This window comes from Xyrauchen texanus, chromosome 13, assembly GCF_025860055.1.
Source record: "Xyrauchen texanus isolate HMW12.3.18 chromosome 13, RBS_HiC_50CHRs, whole genome shotgun sequence".
In the NCBI taxonomy this organism is placed as follows: domain Eukaryota; kingdom Metazoa; phylum Chordata; class Actinopteri; order Cypriniformes; family Catostomidae; genus Xyrauchen; species Xyrauchen texanus.
This window is the reverse complement of record NC_068288.1, coordinates 39,412,268-39,428,973: the sequence shown is the minus strand read 5'-3', so window position 1 is coordinate 39,428,973 and position 16,706 is coordinate 39,412,268. Positions and strand designations below refer to the sequence as shown.

General features: G+C 42.7%; 1 protein-coding gene across 1 annotated transcript in view; it reads left to right on the top strand.

Moving 5' to 3' along the window:
• The window catches only part of LOC127653928 (metabotropic glutamate receptor 4-like), a 303,514-nt gene that overhangs the window by 71,515 nt on the left and 215,293 nt on the right, over positions 1–16,706 (top strand). Inside the window, exon 2 of the mRNA XM_052140793.1 lies at positions 14,027–14,892. Coding sequence (XP_051996753.1) covers positions 14,365–14,892 — 528 coding nt within the window. The 5' untranslated portion in view covers positions 14,027–14,364. The remainder of the gene's footprint in view (positions 1–14,026; positions 14,893–16,706) is intronic.

Sequence of the window (16,706 nt, the reverse complement as noted above, 5' to 3'; positions counted from 1 at the left end):
TGTCATGACATGGGGAAAGACGGAAATCTCCAAAACGGTTAGTCAAGATTACGATCAAAGAACATACACTCAACGAGCACTTTAATTGAAACACATGTACACCAACTTATTCATGCGATTATCTGATAATCCAATCACGTGACAGTAGTGTAATGCTTAAAAGCATGCAGATATGGGTCAGGAGCTTCAGTATAACGTTCATATCCTCCATCAGAATTGGGAAAAAATGTGATCTCTGATTTCGACCATGGCCTGATTGTTGGTGCCAGAAGGGCTGGCTTGAGTATTTCTGTAACTGCTGATCTCCAGGGATTTTCATTCACTGCTAACTCAGAATGTTGCCAAAAAGAAAAAAGCGGCTGTTCTGCAGACAGAAAGACTTTGTTGATGAAAGAGGTCAACGGATAATGGCCATACTGGTTCAAGCTGACAGAAAAGGTATGGTAACTCCGATAACCCCTCTGTATAATTGTAGTGAACAGAGTAGCATCTCAGAATGCACAACATGTCAAATCTTGAGATGAATGAAACAAACGAGCAGAAGACCACTTCTGGCACTTTATTAGAACCATATAGCTAATGTGCATACACGTTCTCAGGATAATTGACAGGTGATGTCTGTGTCTAAAAGGTGATTGGCTCTTTTACCTGTAAGGCGGGACTTCCTTTCTACATCCGTTGACTGTTGGGCACTAGAGCTCTCTGGTTAGGCATTCCAATTTCTTCCATTCATTTTAATACAAGTGGCCTGTCTCTGTTGAAATAGTTGCTGGAACAATTCACTACCATTTAGATTAGAAAGAAACACAGACATCGGGTAATGACGCAATTGGGACTACGTCAGTGAGCCATGTAGTCTGAAGGCTGTATACAATCATGCCAACTGATTAGCTGATGGTGCTTAAAATGGCTGTTTTGGTGCCATTTCACCAGATTTTCTTACTTCAGCTACTCATGCCGAAGTGAGGACTATGTTCTCCCTTTTGAGTGGCAACAAGTGAGGACATTGTTGAAAATGATCAGTTAGTGTGCGGATTCAATCGCATTGTTAAATAGGCATGATGGCGCTTCATCGAGGCTCTGTCAAACCAAGCGGCCTTTGAAAGTATCCATATGAGCCTTGAGGCTCTTGTCATAAGCAGAAGGATTGAGGATGGACACCGGACTTTTCCTTGTGTTTCTCTCTCCCGCTTAACGAATGTACCTTTCTCACCATCTAGACTTGCTCCTTTATCTGCTGCACGGCCTAGATCGGCACCATTATGCATTATGCAGGTGGTTTTCCATCAACGAAACGCTGGTTTGGAGGTGTTTCATCATGGGAACGAGGGAAAATCCAGGAACTTGTTTAAAAATACCTAATTTCTTCTATTTTTTCTCCCTAAAGATTTCAGAGAAACATAATTAGGCACAGGGCACGACCCCTGACTTTCTTTCTCTCCCTTTTTAGAACGCTGTTGCGTGGCGGCCGAGCTCCTGTGTGATTGGTGCTCAAGCCAAGAACTTAAAAACAAAAAAGGTGCATTTTTCTTCATTACAACAGTGTGAACGGATGTACGAGGTGCTTTGTCAACATCACTATTCTCCCCGGGTCCCATCAGGAGATGGCAAGTGTGTGAAACTCAAATGGTTGCGCAGCCGTCTTTTCTTTGACGTTGAAGAGACACAAATGCTATCTTTTTCCCTGTTCAATGGTGGCACTTACTGCACTCTTCACTCCTTTAAAAATGAGTTTGTTCTGTATTCACTGATTTTTCAGTCTTTCCATTCCCTGCGCGAAGAAATCGCCTCCCTTCTATTAAAGGACGCGATAGAGCCTGTCCCTCCAACCAAAACGAAGAAGGGTTTCTACAGTCCTTACTTCGTTGTACCCAAGAAAGGCGGCGGCTTACGACCGATCTTGGACCTGCGAGTTTTCAATCGGACCTTGTCCAAACTCCCGTTCAAAATGCTCACGCAGAAACAAATTCTATCTGGCCTCCGGCATCTAGATTGGTTCGCAGCGGTAGACCTGAAAGACGCGTATTTCCACGTCTCAATTCACCCTCGACATCGACCCTTCCTACGGTTCGCGTTCAACGGCCAGGCGTATCAGTACAAAGTCCTCCCCTTCGGCCTGTCTCTGTCCCCTCGCATCTTCACGAAAGTCGCAGAGGCAGCTCTTGCCCCGCTCCGAGAAGCCGGCATACGCATACTCAATTACCTTGACGACTGGCTCATACTGGCCCACTCCCGAGAGTTACTATGCGCACACAGAGACCAGGTGCTCAGCCACCTCAGCCGTTTGGGGCTTCAGGTCAACTGGGAAAAGAGCAAGCTCTCCCCGGTCCAGAGCATCTCTTTTCTTGGTCTGGAGTTAGACTCAGTCTCAATGACAGCACGTCTCTCCAACGAGCATGCTCAGTCAGTGCTGAAATGCCTCACTTCCTTCAAGCCAGGCGCCGTGGTCCTGCTAAAACGTTTCCAACAGCTCCTGGGGCATTTGGCATCCTCCGCGGCGGCTGCGCCGCTGGGGTTGATGCATATGAGACCACTTCAGCACTGGCTACGGACTCGAGTCCCGAAACGAGCATGGTGCCACGGCACGCACAATGTAAATGTTACCTCTGCCTGCCGCCATACCTTCAAACCCTGGACAGACCTCTGCTTTCTAAGGGCAGGAGTACCCTTGCAGCAGGTGTCCCGACGTGTTCTGGTCACAACCGACGCCTCCAAATTGGGTTGGGGCGCGTGTGCAACGGCCGCGCAGCCGCAGGCCGGTGGAACCGAGGCCCGCTGCGCTGGCACATCAACTGCCAAGAGCTGCTGGCTGTTTTTCTGGCCCTGCAGAAGTTTCTCCCGTTAATTCGGAACAAACACGTCCTAGTCAGGACAGACAGCACCACAGTCGTAGCCTACATAAACTGCCAAGGCGGAGTACACTCCCTCCACATGTCATAGCTCGCCCGTCGTCTCCTCCTTTGGAGTCAGCAGCGACTCAAGTCACTGCGCGCCACTCACATCCCCAGCAACCTCAATGTGATAGCGGACGCGCTGTCAAGACAAGGCTTGCCTGGCGGAGAGTGGAGGCTCCACCCCCAGTCGGTCCAGCTGATTTGGGACCGGTTCGGCAAGGCTCAGGTAGACCTGTTTACCTCCCAAGAAACCTCCCACTGCCCGCTCTGGTATGCCTGGACAGAGGCTCCCCTCGGGGCAGACGCGTTGGCACACAGCTGGCCTGCGTGGCTGCGCAAGTACGCATTTCCCCCAGTGAGCCTTCTTGCACAGGTGCTATGCAAGGTCAGGGAGGATGAGGAGCAAGTCATTCTTGTAGCCCCTTACTGGCCCACCCGGACTTGGTTTTCGGACCTCACGCTCCTCACGACAGCCCCTCCCTGGCGAATTCCCCTGAGGAAGGACCTTCTTTCTCAGGGACAGGGCACGCTCTGGCACCCGCACCCAGACCTCTGGAACCTCCACGTCTGGCCCTTGGACGGGATGCGGAAGATCTAGCCGGCCTACCATCGACCGTCATAGATACAATCAATCAAGCCAGAGCCCCCTCTACCAGGCATCTTTACGCTCTAAAGTGGCGTCTGTTCGCGAACTGGTGTTCTTCCCAAGCCGAAGACCCGCAGAAGTGCACAGTTAGGTCAATGCTCGTGTTTCTTCAGGAGAGGCTGGAGAGGAGGCTGTCCCCCTCCACCCTCAAGGTGTATGTCGCCGCTATCGTGGCCCACCACGACACGGTAGACGGCAAGTCTCTTGGTAAGCACGACTTAATCGTCAGGTTCCTAAAAGGTTCCCAGAGGATAACTCCCTCCCAGCCTAACCTGTTCCCCTCCTGGGATCTCTCGGTCGTCCTTACGGGACTCCAGAGACCCCCCTTCGAGCCGCTTGACTCAGTTGGACTCAGGGCCCTCTCTCTTAAGACCGCCCTGCTGATCGTGCTTGCTTCCATCAAGAGGGTCTGGGACCTGCATGCATTCTCTGTTAGCGACGCTTGCCTGGAGTTCGGTCTGGCAGACACTTTCGTGATCCTAAGACCGCGACCGGGCTACGTGCCCAAGGTTCCTACCACACCCTTCAGGGATCAGGTGGTGAACCTGCAAGCGCTGTACCGGGAGGAGGCAGACCCAGCCCTTTCACTGCTGTGTCCAGTATGCGCTTTGCGTATTTATCTGGACCGCACACAGAGCACCAGATGCTCTGAGCAGCTCTTTGTCTGCTTTGGGGGACAGCAGAAAGGGAACGCTGTCTCCAAGCAGAGACTCGCCCACTGGGTTGTTGACGCCATTTCCCTGGCTTATCACACCCAGGCCGTGCCCCCCCCCTTTGCGGGTCCAAGCCCACTCCACCAGGAGTGTTGCGTCCTCATGGGCACTGGCTAGGGGCACTGCCCTAGCAGACATTTGTAGGGCAGCAGGCTGGGCAACACCTAACACTTTTGCGAGATTCTACAATCTCCGAGTTGAGTCCGTATCGTCCCGTGTTTTCTCAGGTACCGAGCCCTTAGAACTCGGTAGCACACCCACGATCTGACCGGGTGAATCGCTTGCACCTAGCGCCCTTCCCCCTAACCAGGGTAAACAGTGCGCCTTCATTCCCAGGAGATCCCAGGTTTGGGACACAGGTTGATTCCTCCCTAGCCCTCGTGGGTCACAGTTCAGCGGAGGAACTCGCCGACCCAAGCCACTGCGGGTACTGCAAGCTACCCTATACTGGTATAGGTGCTCCACAGGTAAGGCCTCCTTCGGACTCCCCCTGTGTGTAACACCACGGTTCTGTCCCCTCTGGCGAGCGGACTCCCGTGTTTCCCTTAGGCAGTCACGGCTGCCTCGGTTGCCGTGCTGTATGTTCCCCCCTCTATGAGGCTGGATCCACCACCGCACCAACTTTTCCACATAGGCCCTAAGTCAGGCCTCTGATGGTTTTGCCACTTAAACTTGCCTCCCCTCTCGGGTAGGCGTGGCCTCCGCAGGGTCTTCTCCGCCCTGAATAAGGGCTAAGACCCCCTTCCCTCAATGCGTGTAAGGGCCCTGGCCTTAGTTGCTCTATGCGAGAAACATAGAGAGAAAAGAGTCCCGGCCAGGCTTGGCCCGTTCCCAGGTTGGCGGCCAGCACCTTGTTCCCCCCTCCAGGGTAACGATAAGGAATCCTGATGGCTTAAATGGGGCATTGGGGAAGGGTACGTGCAGCCTGATACAGTTGGTCGTCCTGCACGTAAGAATACCTGCTCGCTCCTGTATCAGCAGTTCACGTACACGGCTCAGCGCATGGCACTTTTATAAGTGGACCCTTAGTGTCGCTTCTCTGACACAACGTGGAGACAGTGACAGAAGGGGAACGTCTAGGTTACGTATGTAACCTCCGCTCCCGATGGAGGGAACGAGAGGTTGTATCTCCCCTGCCACGTCGCTGAGCCGAGCCACTGTTGTGGCCGGACCATTTCCGGCTCCTCAGAAAAATCCTGAATGAACTCCCGTATTTGCGCCGCTTAAATACCTGTATGTCCGGGGGCGGGACATGCAAATACTGGGTGCCAACTCTCATTGGCCTTTTTTCATAGTTCAGAGGTGAATATCGGCGCTCAAGAGAGACCCCTAGTGTCGCTTCTCTGACACAACGTCTCGTTCCCTCCATCGGGGAACGGAGGTTACATACGTAACCTAGACGTTCTCCATAGGTCACGTGCGAGTCCTCTGTTTGATACACATCGGACACTCGAAATTTAGCATGTATGGATGATTGAGTAGGTCATGATTTGTGTATAGAGGAACAAACTGAATTATAATTTATTAAGAAACCATTGGGCCATACTTTTTATATGGAGAAATATTGGTATCAAAATTCTCCAATGGAGGCCAATTGGTATCAAAATTGAGGCCAACTGGTATCAGAATTTGCCTATCAATGGTAGGTTTTGGCTCAGATTTCCCCCATGACTTATGCTGGGATGTGAGTAAAAAAAGAAATAAAGTAAAATTTATGTTAAATTCTTTCCCATGTTCACACATTCTTCCCGTTTCTAATGCAGGGAAAATGGGCGTTTCTGTAATCTGGCATTACTCCCAAGTTGATGCATACGCTCATGCCTGTTCTTGCAAAATGACACCATAGCAGCTGCATATTTGTGTTCCGTGACGCGTCTTCCTATGGGCGTTCCTATCTTCCTATCAGCCAATGAATTAGAGTGATTGTATACAGCCTTCAGACCACATGTCTCACTGATGTAGTCCCGATTGTGTCATTACGGATCGTCTTGTTCCTTCTCAGAGAACCAAGTTTATGTCCGTAACCGAGAAGTTTTTATGACTTTCAGTTTTGTTAACAGTTCTCAATGTTGCTTTGTTGTGAATTCTGCAGTTGTGGACAGGGATACCATGCTAAAATACTTGGACAGTGTTTTCTGCTAATACTCTAACATGACCAAACATGATCTGCATGTTGTTCTCAACAGTTCCAGTACCCTAGAATCAGCCACATTATACCGACTCAATGACAAGGGCCATCTTCTATCAGACATTTTTGCATCGGCTCAGACATATTTATATTGTTTATATTGCTTTGACTGGAAGCCCGTTGCATGAGTAGCATGAGAGACCTGGGTTTGGAACCCACCTTGAAACAAAACAAAACAAAAAATGTTTACTTCACTGATGGTTAGGTTTAGGTTTGGGGTTTCAGTCGGGGATACAGTTTCTAAAATATGCATTCTTCTTCCCTGTATTACAGCTTGTACAGCTGAAAACAACTTGGTTCACAACTCGCTTTTGGCTCCCCTCCATGGACATTGCATTTGGAAAATGGATCTTAGACATGCCCATATGTCAAACAGCACTTACCGCTTTGGCCACCAGGGGAAGGGTTTCATATTTCCATAAGCAAAAATGTTAACTAAAGAAAAGTCAACTTACAGTTTTCTACAGAGTTCAGTCTGTACCACTCAGTGGCTCTGCAACATCACTATTGAATTAGCATCACGACCAGTGTAGTCCGATTCACGATCAACTGACACTTTAGTAGGTTCATTTGAATCTACAGTGTGAAGGATACATTGCAACTCTGGTAGCCCAATTCCTGAATAAATCTCTTACGAGTCAGTTGTTTTTTAATCCACACTGCAAAACATAGGCCTTCAGTGCTTCTTACCAAACTAATTACTCAGCTCGTTCTGTTTAGTTAATCAAAAGCTTACAATTACTTATTTCCAAATATTTCTTCCTCAATAATACTAAAAGAATGATTAATGGAACAGTTAAAGAACTGGAACCATTAAGAGGATTCGCAACCGGAATTGTTAAATTCCTTATAATTTCTGTCCCTATTGTCATTGTATTAAAAAACAGAGGGATATATCTTCTTTACAACATCTCTTTTTGTGTTCTGCATAAGAAAGAAAGTTATACAGGTTTGTACCAGCATCATATTGAGTAAATATAAATTTTCTGTTTAAGTGTCTCTTAAACAACGTACAAAGGAAAAGCTTGCTTGCAGTGCATTGGCCAAGTATTCACGTCTGAATTTGCCTACTTCTGTTCTGATTGTAGAGTTGAGTGTATGTGTGTGTGTTTTGTTTTTGCTTGCCATGCAGTCTTTTGCAGACTGTGACATCCCACATTTAAGTTCTATCTTTGTCTTTTGACTGGGTGCAAGCCCCCCGATACTCACTAGCTTCCAGCTGGTAAAATGTGAACCGCTTTGTATCTTTGTACAATGTGTGGCTAGGATTCCATTGTACTCTTGAAAGAGTGAACAAAGAGATCTGCATGGACAAAAGACCTTTCAGACAATCACAAGACAACAATAACCGCCCTTAAGGTCAATGAGTAAAAAAAAATAACAAACTAAAAATGCTTATCACTGCAATATTTTAATGCTCAGGCCAAAATCTTAGAGTGATATTTGCCTAAATCAGCAAGAGAGCCTCAGGGAACTCTCAAACTAACAATATTTCCTGACGTGCTCTCTTGATCCCAAAGCTAATTTCTGTTGTAGGCTCTACCATTATCTGGATGTGATAACATGCTCTGTTATTCCACTAATGTGATGGAAAAGTTGACAAAGCTTTGTGAATTGTCATGTTGTGTTTATCTCGTTGGTGTTTCAATTAGTTTCAGTCTCTTTAGGGCAGGTGATTGTCAGATACAGATAACTGATGTTTAACATGCATTGTATTATGCGGCTCCAAATTCCCTAACTGAATTATTTATGTCTCAGCCACTGAGTAAACATCTAAACTAATATCAACGAATCCTGAACAAACATTTGACCTACATGATAACTTTTGAATGTCATGTCAACTTGTAGTGTGTTCACCTAGAGGAAAATTGTATTGCTCAGAGCTTGCTCTTTCATAGCTCAGGAGATTTAATGGAGTTAAATTTGTAACGTGAAAGACGTGAAAGTAGCCTATATTTTGATGTCAATACTTTTGTACATTTACTTAAGTAAAATTTTAAATCCATGACTTTTACTTGTATTTATACACTGTGGTATTGCTACTGCAAAGTAAGTACAAGATCTGAATACTTCTTCCACCTCTGCACATAGGCTACCTCAGACAAATGGGAGATGTTCCTCTGAGCTGATGGCCTCCCGGTAATATGTGTTTCTCCTTGATATGTAAAGAACGATTTTCTGGAGCAACATTTCAAACTGTGTCCTGTTCGTATAAAAGTACACCTTGAACCGGGATCTGTCCAACTTCAGTTCTCGGACCAAACGATGTTACTCACCGAGATGTTTCCTTGCCCGCAGAATCTCATGAACCCACATAGACCGGCGGGCCCGTCCTCTCTCTCTATGTGCTTCAGCTTTCCCTTCATCCAGAGCAAGTACTCTATCTTGTGCTGATATTTTTACATTCAGTACATGTTAATAACACAAACTATCTGTGAAATTAGGTACTTGCAGCACATTACTTCCACGTATATTCCGTATCATAGCAACCAAAGCGTCTCTGCTGAAAAAAATGTTGCATCTTCAAAGCGCTTTCAAACGCTCCCAGCTCGGTGTTTTCAGCTAGCAAAAAACGCTTTGGTGGACACACAGACTTACAGTCATTTTAGGTTTTGTTGACATTACATCGTCATGGTTACAAAGTTGTAAAACTGGCAATACAGAAGGTTAGTAATTGATTTGATCACACTAAAATTATGTTTACATTCACGTCTTGTGGCTATACTTTTGAAACAGAGAGTATTTTAATGTTCAAAAATTGGCCCCATTCACTTCCATTTTAAGTGGCTCACTGTAAACTTGCTTTTTGCTTTTTTTACAGAAAAGGAGGAACGAGTCGAAAGTAATTTTTGTGGTAATCAACATTATGCCACAAACAAAGCTAAATTGAGCTTAACTTGTATTAAACCTGAAACATTCAGGATATGAATGTTCATAAACATGAACAGATATACATTTTCTTTCTAAATAGCCCACATTTTTGGTATTAATATTTTAGTAGTAGATTCAATTTTGCCAAATGTTGTAAGCAACTAAAAGTTACAAAACAAAAAATAGATTTATTAATTAAAGGGTTACCCAAGTTTCACTGGTTCTCCTTATGTAAACTCTGCCAGTGTAATTTCTTTTATGACTAGCTTCTGAAATAGAAGTAGAATATGGTTAGTATTGATGAGACACTAATGGAAAACACAAGGTAAAAAAAATTTTTTTAAAAAAATTGTTTTTGTCTTCACCATCCATCTACTGTGTATTTCAATGTCTCCATTTTCTGCTCTTTCCTAATAACACATACTTTATTTGTCTAAGCCCCTTAAATGACCTGAGACTCACAGCGAGGCCATAGTTTGGCTGTGAATTGGAAAATAGGTCTGACCTGAGTATGCCTGATTCACTCTACATTGATTAAACTGAATTTGCTGTGAATGATCAGGTCCAAATTACTTATCCACTCAACAAGGTGTGCATTAAACCGACCATGTCACCTTTAGTCTTCTTACAAAGGATCTGCTCCAGAAAAAGAGCTTTGCCTGCGAGCCTCATCCCATTCTGGCCCACGTCTCTCCTGATTCTAGAAGAGATGGAAAGAGATTATTCCTTTAAGATCAATTACAGCTCTAACTGACTGAATGGTGTCAGCCCAACACGCTTAAAGAAACCGAGACAAGGAGGTGTTTTAAAAAAGAAACCTGTGAATGACACATGTGGGCGTGGTGTGATCCAAATTCTGCTGCTTGCTGCAGCATGTGAGTTTCTGAGACTGCTAGGATGGCTTAATTTCATCAAGTATATTTATGCGGTGGAAAATCATCTCCCTGTGAGACAGCAATTTGTGCTTTTAATTTCGCAATGCACACTAAGTAATTGTCCTTTCACAACAGTAATGGCATTGCATTTAGAGTTTGGAGGTGGAGTCTTGATACAAGAGTTACAGTATGTAAAGCATTATGTGAAACAGATAACAATCTCATTAGCACTATTTATAATTGCCATATCTAATATTTCCTTGAGCACATACTTGAGTTTGAAATCAGATCAGATATGAAGAACAATGTAATTTCTCTGCGGCGCATTGCACCAACAAAGATTTATTAACCTGTTGCTAAGTGGAGGCTCCCTTGGGCTGCTTGCAGTCTAGGGTTGGTATTCAACAGTATGCATACTAGAGCTTTCACACAAACACATTGTGAGTAGAATGGTCCAGGGTTACTTAAAATGTAAATAACTTTTCATAAGCACGTAAAAAAAAAATAATAAAAAATATTATAGGCAGTTACACAAAAGCTGTAATCTCTCAGCAAACTACTATGTAAATATTCCAAGGAACACTGCGGTGGGCTATAGTTTTTATGATTCATTTCCTTATCGACCACATTGCTATTGTGTCTGTGTTTTGAGAGATGTACCAGATGACAAAATTATCCAGTATTCGCCTGGCTGTTGCATTGTATTATTGTCTAATTTGTGTATTTTTGTAATCTCTTATTTATGTTTTGAGTGCTAACATGTGCTAGTGGCCTATGTGGATATTGTTTTGACAGTCTTCTCATCTTATAAATGTCAAATAAAAGGTACATTTTTGCCTTATTGGCTAAAACACTGTCTGCTTCAGCCCTATTTAACGATCGCTTACTCACAGGCTCTAATGTGCCCTTGGTTAGCAGTCAAGCTAAGCGCTATGACCCATTACAGGAGGCAATTTGGGAAAGCATAGACTCATACAGATCTTTCAGAATGCCATAAATGAATTAATTTAAGGGCTTGAAATGGCCCAAATCATCACCAAAATGAATCATGGTTCGTTAGTTATACGTAGGCTATAGGCCGACTATAATTTTTAAAACCTTACATTTAGCCTAATTTTATCAAGAGAGAGGTGGGTACCCTCGAAAATGGTGGATTATGATGTAATCTTAAAAGTTAAAAATGTTTAATAAATAAAATATAGATTTGGTTGCCTTTATCCATATTTTAAATCACCAAAAAAGAAGTGAGTGGTGCTAGCCTGTGCAAAATTCTAGGTTGTTATGGGAGGTTGCCAAGGCATTGCTATGCGGATGCTAAAGTGTTCTGAGTGGTTTTTAGCATTTAGTATTTGTTACTGCCCCAAATCAACCAAACTTTTACCATAGTAACAATAACTATACTATGTAATTATGATATTTTGGTAGAAACTGTGGTAACCATGATACATTTTAACGATATTTAAGAGAAAAACCAGTGAGGGGTGTTCATATGATGCTAGTCCCAAAAGATTTCAGTAACTCAAATGCTCAAATATATCTTTTTTACCTAAACATATAACAGGTGTTAAAAATTGGGTGTTTATTTTACCACATTCAATTCACCTCCATTTAATTTCAGGTTTAAACATCAAGCCTCAAAATGGCATTGAATAAAAATATTCCAATAATTATAATAAAAAACAATACAACATTTTGAGCACTTCCTGAAATCACAGAATATTACACCAAATAGAGTAAATATGTAATTGCCATTATCCACCATCAGTTCCAAGCCTATTGCTGATAGAAACTCTCAGTGCTTATTATATCTCCATTACATCCTCCGACAGCCATGCAGTGTCAATTAACTTTGACTAATGAATTAAATTAACTTGTGTGGTAGGGCTGACACTCCCTACAAATCACAGCAATGATCGCAGATCATACTGACAGCTTCATATGGGTCAACAAGCTACCTAACAAGCTTGCGCTCTACATACAATCACATGGACTTTACTAACGATCAGTTTTAGGAAATATACTTAGTAACTGTTGCTAGCTAAGCTACCAGCTCTTCATAATTTAATGTGTTAAGCTACAAGCTCCCTTACAGTCCCTTTTGAAAATGTATTTAGTGGGGGTAGTATGTTTTTAAATACATACTGTAACTATAACAATATAATATAATACGCTAAGATATTATATAACATTTTTAAAATATTGTCCTAAAATTAGATTGGAATCAGAGCAATATCTATCTGGCACAATAAACAGTAAGTCATTGAAGAAAAACACCTTAGAATGTACTGTAGGCTGAGCTTCATCTCTCACGTGTTTGGCAATGTTTCTCTTAGTCGTGAGCGTGGGAGAGTGGAACATGTGCTCCTAGCTTCACCGTGGACACTCACACGAACGCTTTTCCCAAAGGAAGGATTCCCCAGTTAACTCTTTAATATCAAAGCACATTTTCCAACATTGAAAAAACATTTCACAGTAACTTCAGAGGCCCTGTTGTAATTCTTTGAAGTGCCTGTTGACTAGAGAAGTGTGGAGCCAGCTCATAGTGTACTAATAGGAAAGAGTTGGAAAAAGAAGACAGAGATAAGAGAACAAAAATGACTGTAGATGGAATAAGAACAGGTCAGATAGACTTACAAAGCCATTAAAGCTATTTATTTTTGTTTTTCTGTCACAGTCACAACGTTATTTAACAACCATGCATTTATTGAACATACTGCATGAGCTGCACATTTCAGTGAACTGCATAAATCCCACTGCCAATACAGGTACAATTTGATTGGCCAACATAATAAGGTTGGTTCCGCACAGTCACCTCGTAAACAAGTAAGCTGAACGAAATGGAGGTGTAAGAAATGTAGAAATATTTTCGAGATTAAGTGTTGAAAATATATGTTTTATGATGATAAATAAAAAATATTAAACAAGAGCAATAAAATGGGAGATACAGCAACAGTTTGAATCTACTGTATATAAGACATATGTCTCCAATGTGCTGTAGGAGTTAAAAACAGGTCAGGCAGTGAATCATGATGGTGTGTGATAAAGTATTTTGTAAGCATTAAAAATAATGCAAGGTTTTTTATTTTTTTACACTTACCTGCACCGTTTTTCCATTCGTTTTCCACAGCAAATTTTCTATTAGCTTCAAAGCACAAACGAACCCCAAATATGCCCATGTTGCATGCAGAACATGAACAAATCTGCAGAATTATTCCATTATGTTAATTTTAAACCAATTAGGCATTGATTAATGAAGTAATGATAATGGTGTCTGTCAAAGTTGCAGGCAGTAACTCAATGTTGTTATCAGTGTCAAACAAATTAAATCCAATTTTTTCAAGTAATTAATGACCATGAGGTTACCAAAGCAATGATTCATCATGAGAACTTTGAATGTCCTGCGTTGACCAGTATTGCAAAAGATAAATAGGTTTGCTGTATGTCAGCATGCATCATGCGGAACCATTTTTATGAACCAAACTCACTTAATTTCAGAGTTTGTCGGGGGACAGCATTACATAAAAAAGCATTCCTTCTCACTGGGTAGTAGTTCCTCATTGGAATGCAGCACCTTCATTCAGAGTGTTGAAAAGAGGCATATGGGAGCGAACACATATTTCTCGACCTTGGGAGGCCATAGCAACGTTTCAAATTCAATCTATATAGAGGGAGGGTGTGCAGGTTTCAGTAAGAAAGTGGGTTTCAGTGAGATGCCACAAAAGACAGTTGAAGAAATGGAGCAGAAAACCTGCAATGCCCATACTGGTACAGGAACATCTGACTGCATTCTTACCTTCTTGTGGTGTTTACTCATTCCTTTCTTCCTCCCTTTGTTCCAGGAAGGCGCTCACAGGGGAGTGAAGCTTTGTGTTCAGAGTAAAACAGTTCCCCAGCCACAACCACCAGAAGATAGGGAGATTGGAAACCCAGAGAAAGCAAATGACCAAAGATTTACGGTTAACCTTTAATCTCATCAAAAGAGCCAGAGGAAGTTCTGTGACAGGAGATAAAACGGATTGACACAGGATTGCTCCCTAAAGAACCTGATGAGCATTACATTCAATTATATACACATCTCAAGTGACATAACTATGAACTTTAAAATACTCCTCCATTGACCCATCAACTCAAGTGACACATCTCAGATAAAAAAAAGACACACAACCAGATTGCTGCAATGTCTCCATCCATGAGCAAAAGTGTTGGATGGACCAGCCATCACAATCAGGCCTCAATGTTGGTTCTTTTCTACCTCTTTCTAATTGCATTGGCTGCAAGGCCCAAAGGTCCAGGACACACACATCTGAACTCCATTCGGATTGATGGGGACATCTCCTTGGGTGGCCTGTTTCCAGTTCACGCTCGTGGCCACGAGGGCAAGCCCTGCGGTGAGCTAAAAAAGGAAAAGGGGATCCATCGTCTGGAAGCAATGCTCTTTGCTCTGGACCGCATCAATAATGACCATGAACTGCTTCCAAATATCACTCTGGGAGCCCGCATTCTGGACACGTGCTCGCGGGATACCCATGCTTTGGAGCAGTCACTCACTTTTGTCCAGGCCCTTATTGAAAAGGATGGGACGGATGTCAAGTGTCAAGGTGGTGGATCGCCCATCATTACCAAGCCTGAAAGAGTGGTGGGTGTCATTGGAGCTTCATCCAGTTCCGTGTCCATCATGGTGGCAAACATCCTCCGCTTGTTTAAGGTAAGGATTTCTTTAGATTTAACTTCGTTATGAAGGATTCAGTTCCTTCTCAAAGAAAAGTTGTGTTGCTTAGGTTGCTCTTTTATAGCTCATGAGACTTAATGGTTCGGTTACTGTAATGTTTATTTTAAGTATCAACTTTGTCTTGGGTATTTCTCATAGCTATAAGTTGGCATTGTGAAGCTGATAAGAAATGTTTGAGTTCATATTAAATTCTAACTTTGCAGGCTTTGGTATCTCTGTACATCAAAGCACAGTTGGGTGATTCTCACAAAACATGTCAAGGAGATTTGGGACCATTAAGATTTTTTGCATTGTGACATTATTTTCAGGACACTTAATACAATTTTTCTGTGTTCCCCCTTCTCATTTCCATAAGTGTATCCATTTTGTTTTGTAAATCAGCAAAAATGAAAGGCAGTACCAAGAGAGTATATCTATGATGTACTTTACAATAAAAAAAAATAATACAATTAATTATGTTGTAATGAGAATATCATAATGACCATTTTGTCATATTGCAGAATTGAGAATTTAAATGAAATGAAAATAATGTAGCAATATAAAAATAATAAATAACAATTTTATATACAGTATGTTTATTTTGATTTTGTAGTAAAATATGACCAGGAGATTTTCTTGACAGTTTTTATGAGAATTACCCATTTGGCACATTGTTGAGTTTTCATCTAAACATCATACTGAGTTATTTTTCTCAGGAGAAACATCTGCAAAAAAAGGAGACTTAAACAAAAGCTTTAAGTTGTCAGCCTCGCTGTATCTGAGAATTTTTTTTGATCTTATTTGTATTTCCTATGCTATGGGCTGCTTCCCTGCTTAGTCTAATTTCCATACTGGCTTTACTGGTTTAGTGCTGGTCTAGTGGGTCAATCAGCAATGCCATGCTGTTGACCAGCAACATTTAGCTATTGGAGCTGGTAGACCATGGATCATGCTGATTAAACAAGTTAAGAAGCCTGTTTGGGAAACCAGCACACTAGCTGTTTTTTTTTTTTTTTGCAAAGGGTTGAAAGGAACAATCTGATGTCTGAGATTGGATTCTGGGGCTGCTCCATCAGTATCTTTCTTTCGTCACTGTTTGGTCTTCTTCTTTGGTAAACAGAGTGGATAGCAGTGTCCCAGTGTATGTATAATTGATAACAGTGCAGTCTGAGGGTTTGCACATTCACTGAGCAGTGACCACACAAAGTCGGTAGCATTCATTGACTCACTCTCTGTGCAAGGCTCCTTTGTGATAACGTAAACATGGTCTACACACACACACACACACACACACACACACACACACACACACACACACACAAAAGGATTTTATAATACAAGCATGAAGCCAAGCAAAAGAGATTTTTGAATTAGGATTCAGCTCTTGTAGTTTCAAAATCTCATGCTTTTCACATTGTTACGGTGGGTAATTTGTCATCTTGATGTATGTTTAACTGCACACTTTGATGAGCACCTCAGGGGAAGAATCTGAATATGCAAATAAGGTAGCTTTGCATCTGAGAGCAGATTCGGTTAACATGCAATAATGGACATGGATAATAAATCTGGATTGTGTGGTTAACGTTATATATAGTAGCATGCTTAATAACGTATAAGTAATGTATGAGTTGTTAATTTAATCTGTGCATTGTGAATATCAACCTGACAATATGAAGCTAGCAGATCTCAAACAGGGGCATGACCAGGATTTTTGGCCAGGGGTGGGATCCAGTAAGTTCGTCTGGGTTATGGACCATGTGCAACATGGAAGGGTTAAGCCATTGCGCACCCAGTCTCCAGGACGTGAGTGG